Source organism: Chelonoidis abingdonii, chromosome 2 (genome assembly GCF_003597395.2).
Source record: "Chelonoidis abingdonii isolate Lonesome George chromosome 2, CheloAbing_2.0, whole genome shotgun sequence".
In the NCBI taxonomy this organism is placed as follows: Eukaryota; Metazoa; Chordata; order Testudines; family Testudinidae; genus Chelonoidis; species Chelonoidis abingdonii.
In genome coordinates, this window is record NC_133770.1 from 48,887,637 (window position 1) to 48,910,210 (window position 22,574).

Here is a 22,574-nt window from a genome sequence, read left to right on the forward strand (position 1 = left end):
CCTGCAAGAGTGGAAATTCAGACCTGGTCAGGTCATCACTGCTGGCAGTTTTACCCAGCTGGCCCAAGTGAGCAATCTTATCTGTCCTTCTGGATAGGCCTTTTATGGATGGGGCCCATTACATGGTGTAATTTTCTCATTCTGAAATATTAGTGTGAATAAAAAGTAGTAAAGGCTTCTTTTAGGAGGTAGAATAAGCATATGAGACTCTAAATACACAGAAGGAATAGATCACTTGAGTCAGAGAGAAGCTAATGATAGTTTTTTTTTATTATTATTATTATTATTACCATAACCACACCTACCTATTTACAGTATGGGTGGATTTTATTTGGAAAATATTTCTGATCTTACATTAACACACACTTGTATTTCTTTTGAGGGGAAACTCTCATAATAAAAATACTAAGGTCAGCAGGAAAATGTTTTTACAATGCTTGTGTTACTGTACAGCTGAGGGAGGCTGTCCTGATACCACTTTCATTGAAGACGCAGTACAAGAGCTCTTAAAAACTCGCCGCATTCTCAAGTGTTCTTATCCATATGGATTCTTTTTGGAACCTAAAAGCACAAAGAGAGAAATATTTGAACTTATGCAGGTAAAATAAGTATGTTTTGTTTTTTGTGACATAACTAATTTTTCTGGTAATACTAGTTATCCATATTGCATGTTTTCTGACTATATAAAATTCTTAAACTTAGTTCAAAATGACAGAGACGTGGAAAAAACCATGTATAATGAACTGTTTGTTTTGCTGTAGCATTAAACTCATCATTGGGTCTATGTGATTTTGAATTCTTTCTTTAAAAGTTTTAAAGCTACAACCAAATTAGGGGGAAGGGAGTGAAGAATACTTTTGGCAGGATTGTTTAGTCTATAATGAAATATATTTTATTTCAGCTTTAAAGACAGATTCTTAATGAAAAAAATACACTTGTAATTCTGCTTTTCTGAAAATATATGAACAGGATGCTCATTCCTGGATTAGGCTGAGACCAGCAGATCTCCCTCAGTTCTTAAATAGTTTTGATTCCTAAGGGCACTGGCTTTGGGTATAGTGCAAGCCCAAGCCCTGTACCAACCACTAAATCTCCTTTTTCTGCCGGGTGTAGATAATACCCTCTAAATGATCTAGTCAGTCCCTTCATTTGCACAGGAAGTGAAGCTCCCTAGGGTGATAAGCCAATACAAAATGATGAACCATGACCAAAAATATGCCCCAAAGAAAAAAAAATCAAGGCATAAACATTAACGAAGATATCTCCCCATAGAGTTTGGGAATTATGTGGTGACAGGACCGGTGCAAGGATTTTTTGCGCCCCAGGCGAAACTTCCATCTTGCGCCCCCCCACCCCCCAAATCACATACATTATACACAATACACGGTCACAGAGTAACATGTTATAATTTAGAATTTATGTTTCCGCGCTTTTAAAGTTTTAGCAAATTTAAAAACAAGTTCTCAAAGTCAACTGGCTTGTTGAGCAATGCAACTGTTCTACGAGTGACAAGGTAGACTAGCCCAACAAGTCTTTGTTTGCAACATTGATGTTTCGCATGTATGTTTTTATCAACTTGAGCTTCGAGAAGCTTCGCTCACCACTGGCCACAGAACTGGGAGAGTCAAGAGGATGTGAAGAGCAAATAACTGTGTTAGGGACACTATCTGTCAGCTGGGGGTCAGGGCTGTGGGGGGATGGGGTGAGGGGGGTTAACCAGTCAGCGGGATTCGGGCTCGGAGCTGGGGGTCAGGGCTGTGGGGGGGATGGAGTCCACGGGGTTTCCAGCTCAGAGGGACTGGCTCGGAGCTGGGGTCAGGGCTGTGGGGGAGTGGGTCAGGGGGTGCCTGGGGGCACTGGGGCAGTCAGCTTTGCAGGCTGCTGTTCTTCTTCAGCCATACCAGGCACAAGGGGAAGGCAGGAGCAGGGACCAGCACAGACCAGGGGGCAGGAGCACAGGCACCTGAGGCCAAGCTGTGGGGAAGCACTTGCTTACCTTGCCCAGCGCATGAGCATCGGGGTCCTCTTTCTTCCTCTGCTCCACCAGACCACCGCTGAGGCTCTTTTCTTCTCCGTGCCCCTCGCTGGGGCTGACGTGGAGGCTGAGCCAGGGGGCAGCCCCCACTTTCCTCCAGAAGCCCTGGTGTCATGCCGCCCTCGCAGGGCTCCTGCCATGTGGAGCCCCTGCTCTGGGAGGGAGAGGGATTATGAGCCTCTGCCTGCAGCCCAGGGATTCCCCTGGGTCAGCGCACCGCGGGCAGCCCAAACCTCTGGGCTACCGCTGCGGCGCCCTGACCCAGGGGGGGCCCTGGGCTGCCGGCTGCCGCTGTGGCGCCCTGACCCGGGCGGAGGGGCCCTGGGCTGCTGGCTGCCGCTGCCGCCGGCAGCTCAGACTCCCTCTCTGTCCCAGCAGCAGCGGCTGCTCAAGCATTTCAAAAAAAATTGGGAGGCGCTTTTTGGTGCACCCAAATCTCGGTGCCTTAGGCAACCGCCTAGTCCGCCTAAATGGCTGCACCGGCCCTGTGTGGTGAATGAAAATTATGTCAGAATGATGATTTTCTCAACAGACAACCCCCTTGTTGATGGCCATCAAGGAAGAAGTGACTGGAATCAGAGGGCAGTGTTTATTACACCCAGCAGGGGATGGCATGCAATGGCACGCAATGGCACTAGAAGGCTTGACTCGCTATACCTCACAACTTCATTTATTTATATGTATTTCCATAGCACTTAAGGGCCCTAGTTAAGGATCAGGACCCATTATGCTAGACGCTGTACAAACACAGAACCTGCTCCAAAGAACTTACAATTTAAGAATAAGACGAGATGGATAAAGACACATAGGAAGTACAAGGAAACAATGAGACAGTATTGGTCAGCATGATAGGTATTGTCTTAGCACACCTCTGCCCTCAGTGGTAAAAATTCTTTGAGGGCTGAGGGAGTTCCATCAGTTTCTTGTTAAGGAGCTAACACCCAGGAGTGAGAATCCTGTCAGGATGGTATCTTTTGAGAAATTGAATTATTCAGTACAGTAACTCCTCACTTAATGTCATCCCGGTTAATGTTGTTTCATTGTTACGTTGCTAATCAAATAGAGAACATGCTCGTTTAAAGTTGTGCAATGCTCCCTTATAATGTTATTTGGCAGCTGCCGGTTTGTCCACTGCTTGCAGAAAAAAGCATCCTGTTGGAGCTAGCTGGTGGGGGCTTGGAACCAGGGCGGACCATCAGCTACCAGCTCCCATAAGTTGCCTGTGTGGCAGCTACCCAGCAGGCTATCCATTCCCAGCAGTTCAGCTGTCCCTCCCCGCACTGCTGTGTGCTGCTCCTGCCCTCTTCCTTGGAGCTGCTCCCAGGAGTCCCCTACTTGCTGTGTGGGAGGGGTGGAAGGATGCTAATGTCAGGTTGCCTCCCTCCTCTGCCCCCTTCTCCTTTACCCTATCTCCACTGAACAGAGCAGGGGATGGGGCTTAAGACGGAGGGAGCTTGCTGGCAGCAGCTGCTGTCTCAACTTGCTGATCTACTTAAAAAGGCAATGTACTTAGAATAAGGTTAGTGTACTTAAAGGGGCAATGCACGTGTCTGTCTCTCTCTCACACACATCGTGTGTGTCTCTGTCTCTGCCTTGCTGTCTCCCCTTCCTCCATTCGTGCTGCCTTGTACAGTGTGAGGCTACATTAACAACAATGGGTTAACCCTTGAGGGCTCAGCGAGGTGCTAGTTCATCATTTAGCAGTAAGGCATTACCTGGGAAATATCGCACCCTCTGCCACCCTCTGACTTCACCACCTCAACCAAGCTTCACAGTCGTCATTGCTGTGTACAGTATTAAATTGTTTAAAACTTCTTGTGTGTGTGTGTGTTTTATTGTCTTTTGTCTGGAGAAATTTTTTTTCCTGGAACCTAACCCCCCCCCCCTTGGATTCACTTAACATTGTTTCACTTAAAGTAGCATTTTTCAGGAACATAACTACAATGTTAAGTGAGGAGTTATTGTATAGCATGTTTGCAATGCAGTTATGCCAGTTGTTCATTTAATGGTTTTATTTTGTTGTAACATTACACGGTACACTTTGTTTATTTTCTGTTGCAGACAGACTTAGAAATGGTCACGGAAGACCTTGCTCAGAAAGTAAATAGGCCCTATCTTCGTACTCCTCGTCACAAAATAATCCGTGCAGCATGTCTTGTGCAGCAGAAGAGGCAAGAGTTTTTGGCCTCTGTGGCCCGTGGAGTTGCCCCTGCAGACTCACCAGAAGCTCCAAGACGCAGGTAATTTAGGCATAAAAAGAGAGTGCAAACCAAAAAAGTTCAGGTTATAGCTGCCAAGCTCTGTGAACCCACCCCTCAAACTAGTGCTTGCTTTGACATACACATCAAGGCAAAATAGAGCTGACAGAATTTTGTAGTTGTAGTCACTGGCTCAACCAACACTTCCTTCATTTGATTCACGGGGGGGAGCCGCTGCCGTTTGTGTCACTCAGTCGCAGGTCCCAGCAGCAATCCTCGGGTGGGGTCGCGTGAAGTTGCCATGAGCAAGTGAGGATTTTGATGTAGGCAGACAATGCCCATTGATTCGCTTTGCCTAGTTAAATGGGGAACGGGGGGACAGATAGCTCAGTGGTTTGAGCATTATCCTGCTAAACCTAGGGTTGTGAGTTCAATCCTTGAGGGGGCCATTTAGGGATCTGGGGCAAAAATCTGTCTTGGGATTGGTCCTGCTTTGAGCAGAGGGTTAGACTAGATGACCTCCTGAGGTCCCTTCCAACCCTGATACTCTATGTGAAATTATACCCTTTCACTTTTAACTTCAGATTGTGAAACTCCATCAAACTGCCACGTGTCTCTCATTTTCATTTTGGACCTGAAAATGAGGAATCTTGGCTGACTCTAAAATTTGTAATGAGACCCAAAACCAGGCAGGATTTTCACCAGTTGGGGTTTTTTTTGGCCATTTCCACACAGCTGCAGTTGCAATAACAGCACGGGAGACAGAGCCCATACTTTGATAGGAATCCTCCCCTGGAGTTTAGGAAGCTGCAGAGGCTGACTAGATGTATGGGAAGTCATTGATTTCCTCCTTTAGCTAGAAAGCCAAATAATCTCATTCAGTCCTATATTTTTGATTATATTGGAGTTTACTTTTCATTCTTATGGCGCCTTGTGGATGTCAACTCAAATTGCTGTATACGCATCGCTGTCCGGTCAGCTGACAAGTGAAAGGTGTTAAACTGAAGACAGCTTGTTAACAGAATAAGGAGCTTAGTAGAGTAATATGATTGATCAAACTGATTCAGAGAAGCAATATTTTTGCTGCTCAGTGTTTTGTTTAGATTACATTTTAATTGTTAGAAGTTACTGGTAGGTTTGGTATGTGTATACTATTTTATCCCCACATTTCTCTTTTCTTCTAGTGAAAGTATGTAAACCTAAAAATCATTCTCTTGTAGTTTTTTCTGAGTTTTTTTTAAATTACATTAAGATATGCCAAATTGTAAATTACAATAATAGTTAATAAGTATAATTATAATATATACTCACCCACACAGTTGTTCTACCCTCCAAGCCATTGTGACAGTGAAGCATAATTTGGGTGTAATGATTCCAGCTCAGTTTAGTCAGTGTACTAAATATGAATTTTTATAGTATAATTTGTGATGTGTTAATAGCTAGCTGAGTACTTGTGACCTCATTTCACATCCTGTACTTCAAAATAGCGACTTACATACTTGGCACTCACCAAACACTATTTAAATAATTGCTGAGAATAATGTTCAAAATCCAGAATTTTAAATAATTTAATTATCCAGTCTTCTGAAACATTTTGATAAATGTATGTTGTTAACTAGATGGAGAGTTCACCTCAAAGATGGTTTACAATTGTAGACTGGGGAAGCCATTGTTCGTACTTTATTCTGCTAATAAGTTACATGATGTATCTGATTTAATTTATAGCTTTGCTGGTGGAACATGGGATTGGGAATATTTAGGATTTGCATCCCCTGAGGTAAACTATTTTTTTTTAATTTTTTAATGTTGCTATGCAGATTATAGGAATCAGGGTGTAATTCTGTTTTGCATGGAGAGATTCCAGATTTTGTTTCAAATTATTTTAAGGTTTGCAAGGTTGGGTTTAAGCTTTCCATTTTCGTTGCTTCACAATAGAAGGAAATATTTGCATGGGTAATTGGGCAGTACCTAAACAATGAGTTTTACGAAAAGACAGTTCTTAAGGATGGCATCAGACCAACCCTTTGCATTGTATTTTTTCCAATCTCAGAGCAAGACAAGACTGTGAACAAAACATGCCTGCATTTGTAGCAATATTTTTATAATAAATATTCAGAAATCTGTATCATTAAAAATATACTTTTGAATGCAATACCAGTCCAACAGGATTTGACAGAGAACCTAAATGAAGTGGCACACTATCTTCCATTCTTTACCGATTTAAAAATTCAACAAAAAAAGATTTAGAATTAATTTTTTGTTTAAATTTTAAACAAATATTATTTTGAATGTAAAAGTAGTTTTAAAGAGGAAGGAAACGAGATAATTTCTGATACAATTAGTCTATCAAGCAATTAAAAAAATGTATTGTGATTAATCACACTGTTAAAGAATACAATTTAAATATTTTTGGATGTTTTCTACATTTTCAATTACCACACAGAATACAAAGTATACAGTGTTAACTTTATATTATTATTTTTATAGCAAATATTTGCACAGAAAAAAACTAAATAAATAGTTTTTTCAATTCACCTAATACAGATAACATAGTACAATCTCTTTATCATGAAAGTTGAACTTACAAATGTAGAATTAGCTACAAAAAATAACTGCACTCAAAAATAAAACAATGTAAAATTTTAGAGTCTGCATGTCCACTTGGTCCTATGTCTTGTTCAGCCAATGGCTCAGACAAACAAGTTTGTTTACATTTGCAGGAGATAATGCTGCCTGCTTCTTGTTTACAGTATTAACTGAAAGTGACAATAGGTGTTTGCATGGCACAGTTGTAGCTGGCATCGCAAGATATTTACATGCCAGATGCTCTAAAGATTCCTATGCCCCTACATGCTTCAACTACCCTTTCAGAGGACCGCGTCCATGCCGATGATGGGTTCTGCTCAATAACAGTCCAAAGCAGTGCAGAGCGATGTATATTCATTTTCATCATCTGAGTCAGCAATATCAGCATGGAAGCATGTCTTTTGGAATGGTGGCTGAAACATGAAGGGGCATATGAACATTAGCTTATCTGGCATGTAAATTCCTTGCAGTGCCGGCTACAAAAGTGCCATGTAAATGCTGTTCTCACTTTCAGGTGACATTGTAAATAAGAAACAGGCAGCATTGTCTCCTGTAAATGTAAACAAATTTGTTTGTCTTAGCGATTGTCTGAACAAGAAGTAGGACTGAGTGGATTTGTAGGCTCTAAAGTTTTACATTGTTTTGGTTTTTTGAGTACAGTTATGTAACAACAAAAAAATCTACATTTGTAAGTTGCACTTTCATGATAAAGATATTGCATTATGGTACTTGTATAAGGTGAACTGAAAAACAGTATTTCTTTATCATTTTTACAGTGCAAATATTTGTCATGAAAATAATATAAAGTGAGCACTGCACACTGTGTATTCTGTGTTGTAATTGAAATCAATATATTTAAAAATGTAGAAGAACATCCAAAATACTTACTTAATTTTGATCGGTATTCTTTTGTTTAACAATGTGATTTAAAAGTGCAATTAATCACGATTAATTTTTTGGAGTTAAGTGCACGAGTTAACTGCGATTAATCGACAGCCCTAGATACAATTATTATGTTAGTCGTGTCATAAATAATACTACTTTTTCTGCAGGATGGACTACTGCTGACAGGATTAGAAAAAGCACTATTTCATCATTTATACATGGTGGAAGAACATTCATGTGATTGTCAAACAACTGCACTGCATATAATATGTGCATTTTCCTTTCAAGTCTTCCTTTCTCTCCTTAACTTGAATTAAATATTTCGGGGGGTTTAAATCAAAGCATGAGGTTAAAGGAGAAATCTCACTTCTGCATTTTTTTTTTTTAAGAGACAGTCACTTTCAGACACACTGGAAAAAAACCATGTCTTATAAAACTCCATTTTCTATATATTTCCTTTCCTATTGTTGCTGGTTAGCAATATGCTATTAGAAAAAACAGCTTGCTTCTTATAGGGTAATCAGTTTTGTTTCTCCTGTCCAATTCCTTCAGTTCTTCCTTTGTTCCTAAATAATTCCGTGTTTTGTGAAACTGAACGCTGTATGTGATGTTACAACAGCCCAGGAGGAACAGAGTAGGAGAAAAGGCAGATTAGAAAAGGGAAAGCTTCTGTTAAACAATATGTATGTAACATGGCAGTCATGTTTAGATGACTGTTGATTAGCAGTTATAATTTACCCAAATAAGGCACTGTCTGATTTAAATTGTATCCTTTGTACCTTAGCTGCCAAAGATACCTGCAACCACCTGTGCTAAAGGAATTTTGTAGCTAAAATAATTGAGTCCTGTTTGTATGTTTTCCATTAAATACACTAGACAAACTTTTTTAGCATAATTATGTATTTTTACTGCTAGCAAAGTAAAATATTTGTGTATACCTGATCTTGTTACCATAAAATTCTACCCATAATAAAGAAAATTTGAATCTTTTCAGTAAAAAGTACTATTTTTAGGCCAGTATATGAAAATTCTACTTTTCAGTGCACTAAAATTAAAATCTGTAGTAGTAAAATATATAAAATCTTTCTAAGTAATCAGAAACAAAATTACATCTGTATGAGTGGAGATATGTCTGATGTACGAATATATTAAAGAAACAATTATCATTAAAAAGGCCATGAGTAAAATCTGTGACCTTATTGCAACGGTAGAGAAAATTATTTTTCATGTAATATCTGCAGTGACTTCCAAATCTTAATACTTTATGGAGTCATTTCTGATCATTCACAATCTCCATTATATGTGTGTGTATTTATAAATAAATATGGAACTCTTTACCTGAGGAATAGGTGTATATGGTGTAAAGAATACTAAGTCAGTTGTTCGGCGTCAAGATTCGGTAATTAAGGTCCTGATCCTGCACTTGAATCAGTGCAACTTCACACAGGAGCAAGAGTCTACCAGTATTGATCTGATTGTGGTGAAAGTGCTTATGGCTTGCATTTGTTAATGTGTAAGCACCCAGGATGAAACTCTCCATAGAAGAGGCCATGCATAACTGTCTGGGCTGTTGGTTCTAAGTTTCTTTTATGTTGCAGAGCAGCTGTACAAAGGGAGGTTTAATAATTAGGCTACCTTTTCCAGGCCACACAGTACAAGAGAAGCTTTGGAGTAGGGGGTTTCTCAGATGTAAAGTGCAAGGGCTGCGGGAAGAAATATGGACAGTGTGTGTTTAACTAGTTAGATTTGTTTGAGATTAGTGTGAATCCTAGGGAGAGACAGAAGCTGGAGACAGCTGCTTCTTGGGGCAGGACTGTGATGCCTTACTTGCAGTTTCTGATAAAGGGAGTTAACACCTAAGTGCAGTTTTTTGCCACCTCTGTTCAAGTAAAACAAGATTTGTGTACATTTTGTAAATAAATAAATCACATTAAGAAACATTTGCAGTCCCTATTCTGATGCCCACCCAATCCGGCTTATCAAAAACTGTTAAATAAGTAGGTACGATGGCCTGCATCTTTTTATCACTGTGCAGTGGATAAAATGCACACCATTTAGAACATAAGAACGACCATACTGGGTCAGACCAAAGGTCCATCTAGCCCAATATTCTGTCTTCCGACAGTGGCCAATACCAGGTGCCGCAGAGGGAATGAACAGAACAGGTGGTAATCAAGTGATCCATTCCCAGACGCTCATTCCCAACTTCTGGCAAACAGAGGCTAGGGGCACCAGAGGGGCACAGGCCAGCCACTTTGTACCACAGATTTGTTTTAGCCCTGCAAATATCGGCCCCAAGTCAGTAAAGCACTTTAAGCACATGCATAACTTTACTATTCCTGGAAAACAGGCACAAATTTAAGTGTTTTGCTGGATCAGGGACCTTAGAAGGTAGTTCCTTAATGTTTAATGTTAAACAAAAAAGGAGAGAAGACTCATATTTAATCAGTTGTATTTCTAAAAATAATTAAAATTTAGTATTAAAACTTGTAAACAAAATTAACAGTACTTGGAACTATTTTAAAATGGAGATTGCAAGTATTCAGATATCTGCAACTAATAGGCTTCTTTGCTAGTTAATAATTTTGTTCATTTAGGATTACCTGCTGTCCTCTTTTTTTTTTTTTCCCCCTTTAATTTCTTGCATGACAATCTGCAATTTATTTTTCTGGGAACAGGTGATTTTATAATTAATGTATAAAATCACACATTTTTCTTAATAGAAAATGTACTGTTGGTTATGGCGGAAAAAGATTATTGCATGTTCCCCTGTATTTTGTAACCTTTGATTTATGCAGGAATATGCTGAATTTCAGTATCGGAGGAGGCATAGACAGCGTCGACGTGGAGACATGCACAGTCTGCTCAGTAATACTCCAGACCCTGAAGACCCTAGTGAGAGCACATTAGGTATGTTCTTTGTTTGGAGTAAAAAAGGAAAAATAAATGTATCTCAAATTGTTAGTAGAGTCCACTGTGATCCTTAGTTTATAGATAGATCAATTAAAAGAAGATTGTGGTCTCAGTGCTGCACTTGCTTAACTTTACACGTGAGTTGACTTCAGTGTGACTACTCCTGTACAGTTGAACATATCCATGAATCTTTAGCAGGAGCCTTAGACTATCCACCCTTACTTAGAGGAAACTTATTTTTCTGTCTCTGAAGAAATTTTCAGCAATAAATACATCAGATGAGACTCTCATCCCCATACCAAGCTCCTTTATGGCTGATAAAAGGGCCAGAGAGAGACAGAAGGGTTCTAAAACCCCCGTATCCACCTATCCCAACATAATATAAATTCACTGGTTTTTGTCCAGTGAGATATCCAGGAGAAACACGGAGGGATAAAAGTGTGGATTAAAATAATTCCAAGACTGCAGTTTAAAATAACAGATGCAAAATTGCCATCCATTTTGGCTTTTTACAAGGTAATTTGTTTTTTATGCCATCAAGTTAGTTGTGATAAGGGACAACCTGTTGGGGTCTCACTTTTATTTCATTCTAAATTTTCAGGTGAAAATGGTAAATCCTATTACAGTAACTCCTCGCTTAATGTTGTAGTTATGTTCCTGAAAATGCAACTTTAAGCGAAATGATGCTAAGTGAATCCAATTTCCCCATAAGAATTAATGTAAATGGGGGGGCTAGGTTCCAGTGAAATTTTTTTCACCAAAAAACTATATATTATATAGATATACACACAGTATATGTTTTAAACAAACAGCTATGATGATTGTGAAGTTTGGTTGAGGTGGTGAAGTTACAGGGTGGAAGAGGGAGGGATATTTCCCAGGGAATGCCTTGGTGCTAAACAATGAACTAGCAGTGGGCTGAGCCCTCAAGGGTTAACACGTTGTTAATGTAGCCTCTCACACAAGGCAGCATGAACATGAGGGTGGGGAGACAGCATGGCAGACAGAGACAGACACACACCTTGTGTGTGGGAGAGAGAGAGAGATGCACACTGCCCCTTTAAGTAAGTTGACCCACTCTTAAGTGCACTGGCTTTTTAAGTGGATCAGGAAGTTGCAACAGCAGCTGCTGCCCCAAGCGCTCTCTGTCTCTCTCCCTCCGTGTCCCCTCCCTGCTCTATATGGAGAAGGAGTAAGCGGAGTGCAGGGGAAGGGGGAACACCCTGATATTAGCCACCTCCCTTCTCCCCTGCACAGCAAGCCGGAGTCTCTGGGAGCAGCTCCAAGGCAGAGGGCAGGAGCAGCACATTGAAGTGAGGGTAGGGACAGCTGAACTGCTGATTGATAGCCTGATGCGGGGCTGCCCCTCCACCCTGGTTACAAGCCCCAACCAGCTAGCTGCAACAGGATGCTCTTCCTGCAAGCAGTGGACAAAGCAGGTGGCTGCCAAACATTAGAAGGGAGCATTGCACGACTTTAAACGAGCATGTTCCCTAATTGATCAGCAACATGAAACAATCTTAACCGGGATGACTTTAAGTGAGGAGTTAGTGTAGCATAATTCAAAAGACTGGTATTTCCCTTTACTACAGAATGAGTTTTTTCTGACAAAACTGATTTCATTATTAGAATTTTTTTTCAAGACCAGGAATGTCACTTGGATTCACAGTGGAAGCAATAGCAACATTACTCTTAGAAATGCTGACACATCACAGGAAAAAGAAATGTGAGCAAGATTCTCAGTTTGCAGCTGAGCTATGGTGTGCACATGAATATCTGTGACTCGCATATTTTTGCCTCTGTCTTAAATTAGAACATCTTCATGGCTGCGCTAAATTACACTCAATTGCTAGCGTACTAGGGGCCACTCTGCAGCTAAGAATAGAGGAAGAGAACTGCTAACATGGATTTTGACAAATGGGAAGGAGGCAGACAAGCACAAAGGGCCAAATCCAGGTTCCTGCATTAGGGGCTGAGAGGGAGTAAAGGAGTAAATCAGTCCCATTCTCTGCAGCCATGGAGACTCCCACAGCAATGTAACTGGTACTGTTCACTGTACATGAGTTGGGCCTGGATGTGTGTGTGGAGGGGGGTTAATGTGTGCTTGCACAGAGCAAGTCTAGAAGAACCATTTGCTACAAGACTCCTCTTGTCTCTTCCCCCGCTTCCTTCCAAATCCAGCAGGGATTCATTGGTGCCATGGGCACAGCTGTGCAAGCATCCTAAGGAGGGGATGGGGAAGCAGTCCTTTCCTCTAGCACACAGCCAGTTGTTTGGGCTGTGCTCTGTATTCCAGGATTTGGGCCAAAATGAAGACGAGAGCAAGATTGTACATTTGAAGCCAAATAAATAAGAATGGCAGGAGGTTCTGCTGATTAAAAATGGGATTAAATTGAGAGAGGTTTCGTGTTGATACTGAAATGTTTTTGTTTAAATTATTTTAACAGATACTCAAGAGGGTGGTAGCAGTAGAAGACACGGTACCTCCATGGTGAGTTCAGCTTCTATGAGTATTCTGCACAGCTCTTCACTTCATGACTATACCCCTGTCAGTCGCTCTGAAAACCAGGATTCTCTTCAGGTATCTTCCCTAGTCTCCTGTCCATTTGCTTTGCTTTGCTTTGCTTCCCTTCCTATATTTTTCTTTATCATATTTTCCTGCATCCTATATTTGTTATATGACTATTTATGGTCATGAGAGGGGTGGAATCTAGGATAAGAAAATATGAATTTATGCACTATTATTAAGCTACTGTAAATGTATCATCATAACCAAGGATAAATCAACTTTTAGAATTAATTTTAAAACTTTACTGGAATACATTTTTCCGACATTTTAAACAAAATGCAACAATATACATTAATTTTGAATCCAAAACTTGATAAAAGCAAAAATTATTTAATTTTGAAAGTGATCTTGTGTATCTCCATAGGCTCTTAGTTCTTTGGATGAAGATGACCCAAACATCTTGCTTGCTATTCAATTATCATTGCAAGAATCTGGCCTGGCTATTGATGAAGAAACTAGAGACTTCCTTAATAATGAGGCATCATTAGGAGCAATAGGTACATCTTTGCCTACAAGGCTGGACTCAGTTCCTGTAAATATAGATAACCCTAGGACTGCTTTGAGCAGCTCTGAGTTGTTAGAACTTGGTGATAGTTTGATGAGACTAGGGGCAGGCAATGATCCATTTTCAGCTGATCGCCTTAGTTCACACCCTTTCAGTGATACAAGAAGTGGATTATACTCAACATCTAGTGATGCTGATTCAAGTAGCCAGGATCCCAACATTAATGAAAATCTGCTTGGAAATATCATGGCCTGGTTCCATGACATGAACCCTCAGAGTATTGCACTCATTCCTTCAGCAAGTACAGAAACTGATGAGGATTCACAGCAACATAGTATTGATGATGGGTCAGGAGGACAAACAAATCTTATAGAGGTAGGACTGGAGCCTCAGGAAGAGCATGCACTTTTTGAGGATGCCATCAGAAATGAAGGCAGAGGAACTCAAACAGAAGCAAGTATTTCTGAAGAAAACATCATTCCAGGGGAAAGAGTGCCACAAAGTGGTGACTGTACCGGGGATGCTATTAGCAATGTGGATACTTCAGAAGATGTTTCAAGTCAAACTCCTCAGACCTCAAATGAATGGATTGAGCATGTACATTTGGTATGAACACAAACTAGTTTTTGAGCTTAAATGGATGGTAGTTACAGATGGTACAGTATGTGGAGTAAGCATTATGGGGACTTTGATCCACATACTTACAGCTCAGTTGTAAACCACTGACATAATGATGGAATACATAGGTGTTCCCTTGAATTGAAGTTCTTTAGACTAATAATATGAACCTTTCAAGGAATATCCTTTGCATTTAATTAGGTAGTGTTTGCCTTTTTTGCTCTGAAGGAAGAGGAATAAGTAGGTTGTATTCCACATTCCTAATACATTGCAGCATCTGTTTAGCCTTACGTTGGTGATCCTTAATTTGAAAGTATGGATTAAAGGCTTACACTGATTATTTTCATTATTTAGCCTCAAATAGTTTTTTCCATTTTTAGAACTCAATCTTTCAGCAAAATAACAACGTTTAGCAGTTCATTTACATTTTGTTTTTGCTTTTCCATAACTTTTTCCGTATTTATCTTTCATTTTTTACTAGAGTGAATTGAGGTATTTAATACTTCTCTTTAGTGCTGCTCTAGGAACAAGGAAATTGATATTCTTTTAATATTAAAATCAAATATTTTCTTCCACGTTTATTTACAGTCCAAATATGCCAAACTGTGACTAGCTAATTAACTTCAACCCAATATAACAGGTGCACAGTGTGCCTGTATCAAAAGTAATCCCCATGATTCTTAGCACTGGGTAGCATTTCTTCTCTAAATTAAATGGCATTTATTGCCATGGTGACTGCATTTAATTAAATGTAGCCTGTACCTTAAGTTAATGAAACCTAATGCTGCTGTTAAACAGTTGTTTTAAATATTAAAATACAGTTTATTAGCAACAGCTATGCTGTATTTGAGACACTTTAATGGAAGTGCAATCATAGTTCTTTTTCATAATTTTACAATGCATTTTATGCACTAATGGTGCAATTAATTTCAATGGTAATATTTTATAAAATATAGAAATATGAAATTTTCGTATTATTGCCAGTCCCACAATTATTAAAGTTCAATAATCCATTCTGTGCAACATGTTACCGTGCCTTTGCCGTAACCCAAATGGATAGTTGCCACAGTTAAATAAGTAATTCAGATTCAGTGTCTGTTCTGGAGTAACTATGCTATTAATTGAAAAGACCTCCATAAAACCACCCATGGCCTTGCCTTTACAGTAAACAATGACTAAATGTTCAGTCAGTGTTTTTCCATAAATAACAAACACTGCTAGATATTTGTTCAATTGCACAATATTCACTTGCTGTGTGATTACTGTTTAGTAGAAAAATGAAACAAAAAAAATACCCTTTCTAGTTGTTGTACTGTGAAGAAAATATTGGTTTTAGATTTGCTTAAAAGCATCAAAATTACAGTTAGTGGTAAGTGAGATACAATGGTACAGTATGTAATTACAACTAGAGTAAATTGTTGAAAGTGCTGTTTTACTTGCATATAGTCAAAACCTGTCATAATATAAGGAAAATCAATACACAACACTCCATTGTAAGATTTGCTTGACTGTTAGATTTGTTGATATAAAAGTTTTTCACGACCGAGCCTGTATAGGCAAGTATGATGGCAAACAAAGATACATATAGATGGATAGCTAGAAATATAGAGAGATTACTGTGAGTGTTTTGGTAAATATTTCATTCAAATCCTACTTCTGGAACTTTGTAGTCACAAGGTCCGTATTATTAAGGAGTTATATATGAATATTTTATCTCCAGCTGCCACACACAAATCGTTCTCTCTCTAGCAGTGTCTTTAGAGAGAATGGTTTGAGGCTGTTACTATGCTCTATAATTCCATTACATTTTCTAACTTTGCCTCTAGGTGCCCCATTCTCAAAAACATTGATGTTGAACCCTTTGTCATCTTTGGAAAGCACCTATTTTAAAATGTTCTATGCTATAAAATACTATAATCTAAAATAGTTCTTTAAAGACTGTCATTATGAATTGGTCCAAAACTTAAAAATGTTTGACTCACATGGTGTCCTTGAGTTGTAATTTCTGAATAGAAAGATTCTCACAGATTGTATATTGCATTGAGATGTGTCTTGCAAAGCTACAGTAAGAAATGTAAGAGTGCTCTGTGAAGATAGTGAAGTTTGTGGGTTCTGGTTTTTCTGTACTTTGTTTAGGTTGTGCAGTATATCCACTGTTTCTGTGTTACTCTATTCTGAGCATGAAAATGAGCATATTAAATTTGTATTTTCTTAGTACTTATTTTAAAAATCACCAGTCATTCACTTTACAATTCAGAAATAAAGTTTGGCAAGCCTATTTTGTAAACCTATTAATTTTATAATGTAAAAAAATTACTCTAACCTTTAATTGTTGTTTGCACTTTCATAGTCTATACTTGATACATTCCCACTTTATATACAGTAGGATACTACAACGATGTAGATGTTTGGCCAAAAGAATGCTGTTAATATGTAAAATTCTTTGATTAAACATTTATTACTTAAACTATTTCCCTTGTTTCTTACAACTTCGACTTTATTTTGGCAAATTCCTAAGATTGATTTGATTAATTTGGTTCTTAGACTATGAACATTTTATCCTACACTATGGATGGGAGTTGCAGACCATATAAAGTCAGGCATTTCTTGATGCTTTTTAAAAAAAAAAAAAGGATGACAGTATAATGCATTTAACTGAGGTGACCATATTTTATTAGGGGTAAGATTTAAGAGGGGAAAAAACATCCAAAATGCACTTAATTTTTTGTTTAGTCACTAGGGGTCAGATTACTCAAGATCTCCCATCACCCTGAGTAGTGTTGCAAACCACAACTTGTGCTACTAAAGTCCATGGAACTACTTATGGAGTAAAAGTATCACAATCTGGGAACAACTCTGAACATAGGGGCACATGAAGGCAGAACACAGTAGAACCTCCGAGTTACAAACACCTCTGGAATAGAGGTTGTTTGTTCAGAGTTACGAACATTTCAGAGTTACAAAACACTATGGTGGTGGTTTCAAAAGTTTACAACTGAACATTGACTTAATACAACTTTGAAACTTTACTATGCAGAAGAAAAATGCTGCTTTCCCTTTTTTGAATAGTTTGCATTTAACACAATACTGTGCTGTATTTGCTTTTTTGTCTCTGTTGCTGCCTGATTGTGTACTTACAGTTCCAAATGAGGTATGTGATTGGTCAATTCGTAACTCTGAGGTTCTGCAGCATAAAGTGTAGATATTGTACTATCTCTATAAGAGAAAAGCTACATCTGCAGTGACCTGCTGATTTTTGTACCTGAGCTCCCAAATTCCACCACCTAAGGAACACATTCAACCCCTAATAGGGTTGCAAAAGATTAAACTTCTAGCCAGACCCTTTGTGTGAGAAGTTAAATAGGAGTATACATATTCTGTTATTACCAAGTATCTTCCTCCAACTGGTATGCAGTATCAACTTTTATTTTGAATGTACTATAATAAAAATATTTGGAGTCTTAAACTGGATACTAGAATTTGCTCTTAAAATACTGGGCCTTGGGCAGTTGGAGAAGACAGATTTGAGCTTCCCTAGCCATCACAAACTGATAATAGCTATTAAAATTAAGAGAAAATATCTTGAGGGTCTTTTTAAATAACAACCATGCAGAGTTGTTGGCAATCCATTATGGTAAGCTTGATTTTCTGCTTAATTAAGTCTTCTCATGATGGCCTCTTCCTCCACACCAGGTTTCCTACTACTGTGACCTCAGGTGGTGGCAAGGGTGGAAGACTTAGGGTACACATGAGGCAGGTAGCCAGGATTTTTTTTTACCATGTCAAGAGCTCTTATCAGAGCTAAACAGTAGTAAAAACACCAGCTACTAACCTGTCTAGACTAGGGCGCCAGCATTGCACTCAGGCAGTGGTGGAAAACTTTCAGGATAAAGGTCCAGATCTTCAAAAGTAGTTAGGTACCTAATTCCCATTCCAGTCATGAAGGATCTGGGCCTAAGAGGCTAGTGGAGATGCATCCCTGAGATATTTCACTGCCCCAATACCTTCAGCTTCAGAACAGAGGACGGGTTATTATTGAAAGGAGGAGGCAGCATCTGATTTATTTGCTGCACATGTCATATTTCTAGCAGATAGTGATGACAGAGGAAATGCTTTAAGGCATAAAAGTGGAGTCCCTAAGATATGGTATACTTCAGCTCAAATTTTAGCTACTTCAAATGTTGTACTTATGTATTCTATTAAACAATTGTCTATGAAAGTAGCAATGTATGTCTATATAACAAGACAATGTAAGAAGTTTGTTTCAGATGATATTCTGAAATTGTTTTTACAGGTAGTGTTGAAATTTGTTCACAAATATTGTACATCTATTAAAAGAGGAAGTTGTCCTGCCTCTTTTTATTTTTTAAACAGCTGCAAACCTTCTTTCTTAGATTCTTCATATAGAATTGAAGCTACATCTCACCTTTGCATTCATGTTAAAGCTAATTGTTAGTAGGATTATGCCATTGTAAGTGCATTTAGTTCCAGCTGTAAAAGTTAAGATTTACCTTTTTTTTTTTTTACAACTGCACTTCTACTGAGTTTTTTTTATATTACACCACAGCCTGAATTTTTGTAAGTGATTTTCCTTAGCCCTACTCTAAGATATTTTGCCTCACACTGTTCCTTTTCCCAGTTCATGCTGAAAAGGATTTTGCATATGAAAGCCCAATGAACTGTAGTAAATAAGTAAGAAAATATTCTTCAGGATTCAGGCAGCAGTGGTGCTTTCCTCCCAGCATGAGTTGTGAATCTGCCACAAGATACTGAAAGATAATATGCTTTTTTTACATTACACTGGTAAAACTGAAATCTAAGAATAATTCACCTGACCCAGAAACTAAGTAGTGATGTGCAAGATTTGAGTTTATGGACCCAGGTACTTTTCCATAATCAATGACTAATAGAGTTGATCAAGTGACACATGGAAAAGGTTTTTTTGGCTCTAGCCCTTGCGTGTGAATTGTCTGATCAATAAAAACAAACAGTTTGAAAAGATGGGTTTTTACAGATTTCTGTCACTGGTTAGTCTGCAATTTGTGTTTATTTTGACTGTTTGTTTCTACTCCCCACGCGGAGCTTTTTAAACTAATTCTATTTAGCCAACACCAAAAGCCTGTTTTCTGACAATTGCCAATGCCAGGTGCTTCAGAGGGAATGAATACAGCAGGTAATCATCAAATGATCCATCCACTGTCGCCCATTCCCAGCTTCTGGCACACAAAGGCTATGGACACCATCCCTGCCCATCCTGGCTAATAGCCATGAATTTATCTAGTTCTTTTTTGAACCCTGTTATAGTATTGGCCTTCACAACATCCTCTGGCAAAGAGTTCACCAGGTTGACTGTGCATTGTGTGAAGAAACACTTCCTTTTGTTTGTTTTAAACCTGCTGCTTATTAATTTCATTTGGTGTCCTCTAGTTCTTGTGTTATGAGAAGAGTAAATAACACTTCCTTATTTACTTGCTCCACACCAGTCATGATTTTATAGACACCTATCATATCCCCTCTTAGTTGTCTCTTCCAGGATGAAAATTCCCAGTCTTATTAATCTCTCCTCATATGGAAGCTGTTCCATACCCCTAATCATTTTTGTTGCCTTTCTCTGTACCTTTTCCAATTCCAATATATCTTTTTTGAAATGCAGCAACCAGATCTGCATGCACTATTCAAGATGCAGATGTACTATGGATTTATAGAGGCAATATGGTATTTTCTATTTTATTCATCATCTCTTTCCTAATGATTCCCAACATTGTTAGCTTTTTTTGACTGGAGCTGCACATTGTGTGGATGTTTTCAGAGAACTATACATAAGGACTCCAAAATCTTTCTTGCGTGATAGCAGCTAATTTAGAGCCTGTCATTTTATACATATAGTTGGGATTATTTTCTAATGTGCATTACTTTGCCGTTAACATTGAATTTGCATCTGCTCATTTTGCTGCCCGGCAGTCACCCAGTTTGTGAAGACCCTTGAAACTCCTCACAGTCTGCTTTAGACTTACATATGGGTAGTTTGTATCATCTGCAATTGGCCACCTCACTGTCACCCCTTTTTCCGCTCATTAGGGAAATTATGAACAGCATTGGTCCCAGTACAGGCATCTGGGGACACGCAACTCTTACCTCTCTCCATTCTGAAAAACTGCATTTATTCCTACCCTAATGTTTCTATCTTGTAACCAAGCTATGATCCATGAGAGCACTTTCCCTTATCCAGGCAACTTAATTGCTTAAGAGACTTTGGTAGGGATGTTGTCAAAAAGCGTTTCTGGAAAATCTTAAGTCATCTAGATTCTCCTTGTCATAGCCTTTGGACCCTCATAAAGAATCTAATAGATTGGTGAGGCATGAATTCCCTTTTACAAAACCATGTGACTCTTCCCCCAACAAATTATGTTCATCTATGCATCTGACTTATCTGTTTCTTTACTATTAGTTTCAACCCATTGCCAGTACTGAAGTTAGGACAATAAGTGCCGGATTGCCTCCTGGGACCATTTTAAAAATTTTGTCTCAAACATTAGCTATTCTTCAGTCCTCTGGTAAAGAAACTGGTTAAATGATGGGGAACAACATTTCACATTTAGTTTCTTCAGAACTCTTGGTGAATACCCTCTGTCATCGGGTGACTTGTTAACTGTTTTAATTAATTAATTTGTTCCAGAACCTTCGTAGGGACACTTCAAATCCAGGACAGTTCCTCAGATTTGTCACCTAAAAAGAAGTGCTCAGGTTGGAAATCTCTCAAATCCTCAGCTATGAAAGCTGATGCAAAGCCTTCATTTAATTTCTCCGCATGGCCTTATCTCCTGTGAAATGCTCCTTTATTAAGTCTCCGATCATCCAGTGGTCCCACTGATTGTTTAAACAGGCTTCCTGCTTGTGGATGTCTAATAAATAAAAAAAAAAAAAAAAAAAAAAATAGTCAATCCTTTTAGTTTTTGCTACCTGATTCTTCAAGTTTTTTTCCTTCCAAATTACATTTTTTACACTCATTTGCCAGAGTTTATAGTTACTTTCTATTTTCTCAATAGGATTTAACTTCCACTTTTTATAGGATGTCTTTTTGCCAGCCAGTGCTTCTTAGTTGTTTAGGGCTATGGTGGCACGTCTTTGGTCCTCTTACTGTGTTTTTTAATTTGGAGTGTACATTTAAGTTGAGCCTCTATTATGGTGTCTTTAAAAGTTTCCATGCAGCTTGCAGGGATTTCACATTTGGCATTGTACCTTTTAATATCTGTTTAGTCTAACTCCTCATCTTTTGTGTAGTTCCTTTTCTGAATTAAATGCTACTGAGTTGTTATACATAAAAACTAGCAGATCTTATTAAGGGACAAGACATTTGTCACATTTATTGTAAATACCAAATAAAAGATAACAGCAAACAATGTGTTTGGCTATTATTGTTATGATTACTTATATATATATATATATATCATTCATACAAGTTTCTGTGTAGATATTATAGTTACCAGCCTATAGTTGCTGTGACAGCATATACTGGCCAGGTACCCTGATACACAAGAGTGGAGCCGATCGCAGGTCAGGTGCACCTGATACCTCCTGGAGGCTGCAGCAAGAACCATACTCAAAATCCTCATCTTCAGAGTCCAGTCTTTATAGGGTTTTCCCTATGTTAGTTCATGGGAGTTGCTATCACTTCTGCTGCTGTTAAAATCAAATCGAGGCAGGTGGGCTGGCTCCATGTTGTCAGATAGTTTGTTAGCGTGCTTGGGGTGGATCCCAGTTCGCCCTCCGGGGTCATCTGGTTGATTCCACTGACACCTTCTTCAGCCGACACTATGAATTTTTCAGGCTGGTATACTCCCTAACCATTCATTCATGCATTTAAAACTAGGCACTCATTCACATAACACTCTTTATCTTAATTACATTTATTTCACCGTCTCTTTACCTTTTGGGTATGAGACTCCCTATCTTTTAACTAATTAAAGAAGGAACATAAAGTGAGATAAAAAGAAATTTACAGAAGGTGGAGGTCTCTATTTGTAGTGGATACAAAGTGTCACTTAGAGAAGGGCACTTAGAGTCAATAAACCTTTAACAAGTTTATACAAAGTATTTCTGTGAGCAGGCTTCACATCAGACACAGCTGGTGGCGTTGGCAGGTAGAAGGCCTAAATCTGGGGAATCACATTTATTTCTAATATAAACCTTTAGTTATAAAGTATTAATTAACATTAAATTATTTTTAACAATAAATCATTTTTCATATAAACCATGTCTAATATA

The 22,574-nt window shown here is 38.7% G+C and overlaps 1 protein-coding gene across 10 annotated transcripts in view; it reads left to right on the forward strand.

The window, feature by feature from the left end:
- ANKIB1 (ankyrin repeat and IBR domain containing 1) overlaps positions 1-16,779 on the forward strand; it is a 167,125-nt gene extending 150,346 nt beyond the window's left edge. For 7 of the 10 annotated variants that reach the window (XM_032798119.2, XM_075062345.1, XM_075062346.1 and 4 more), the window contains 6 exons: positions 454-599; positions 4,097-4,275; positions 5,959-6,010; positions 10,503-10,614; positions 13,065-13,198; positions 13,551-16,779. In XM_032798119.2, the coding sequence (XP_032654010.1) occupies positions 454-599; positions 4,097-4,275; positions 5,959-6,010; positions 10,503-10,614; positions 13,065-13,198; positions 13,551-14,303 (1,376 nt within the window). In that variant the 3' untranslated portion in view covers positions 14,304-16,779. The remainder of the gene's footprint in view (positions 1-453; positions 600-4,096; positions 4,276-5,958; positions 6,011-10,502; positions 10,615-13,064; positions 13,199-13,550) is intronic. The other 3 variants (XM_075062347.1, XM_032798124.2, XM_075062348.1) reach the window with 2 other exon arrangements.
- Positions 16,780-22,574: the final 5,795 nt, after the last annotated feature.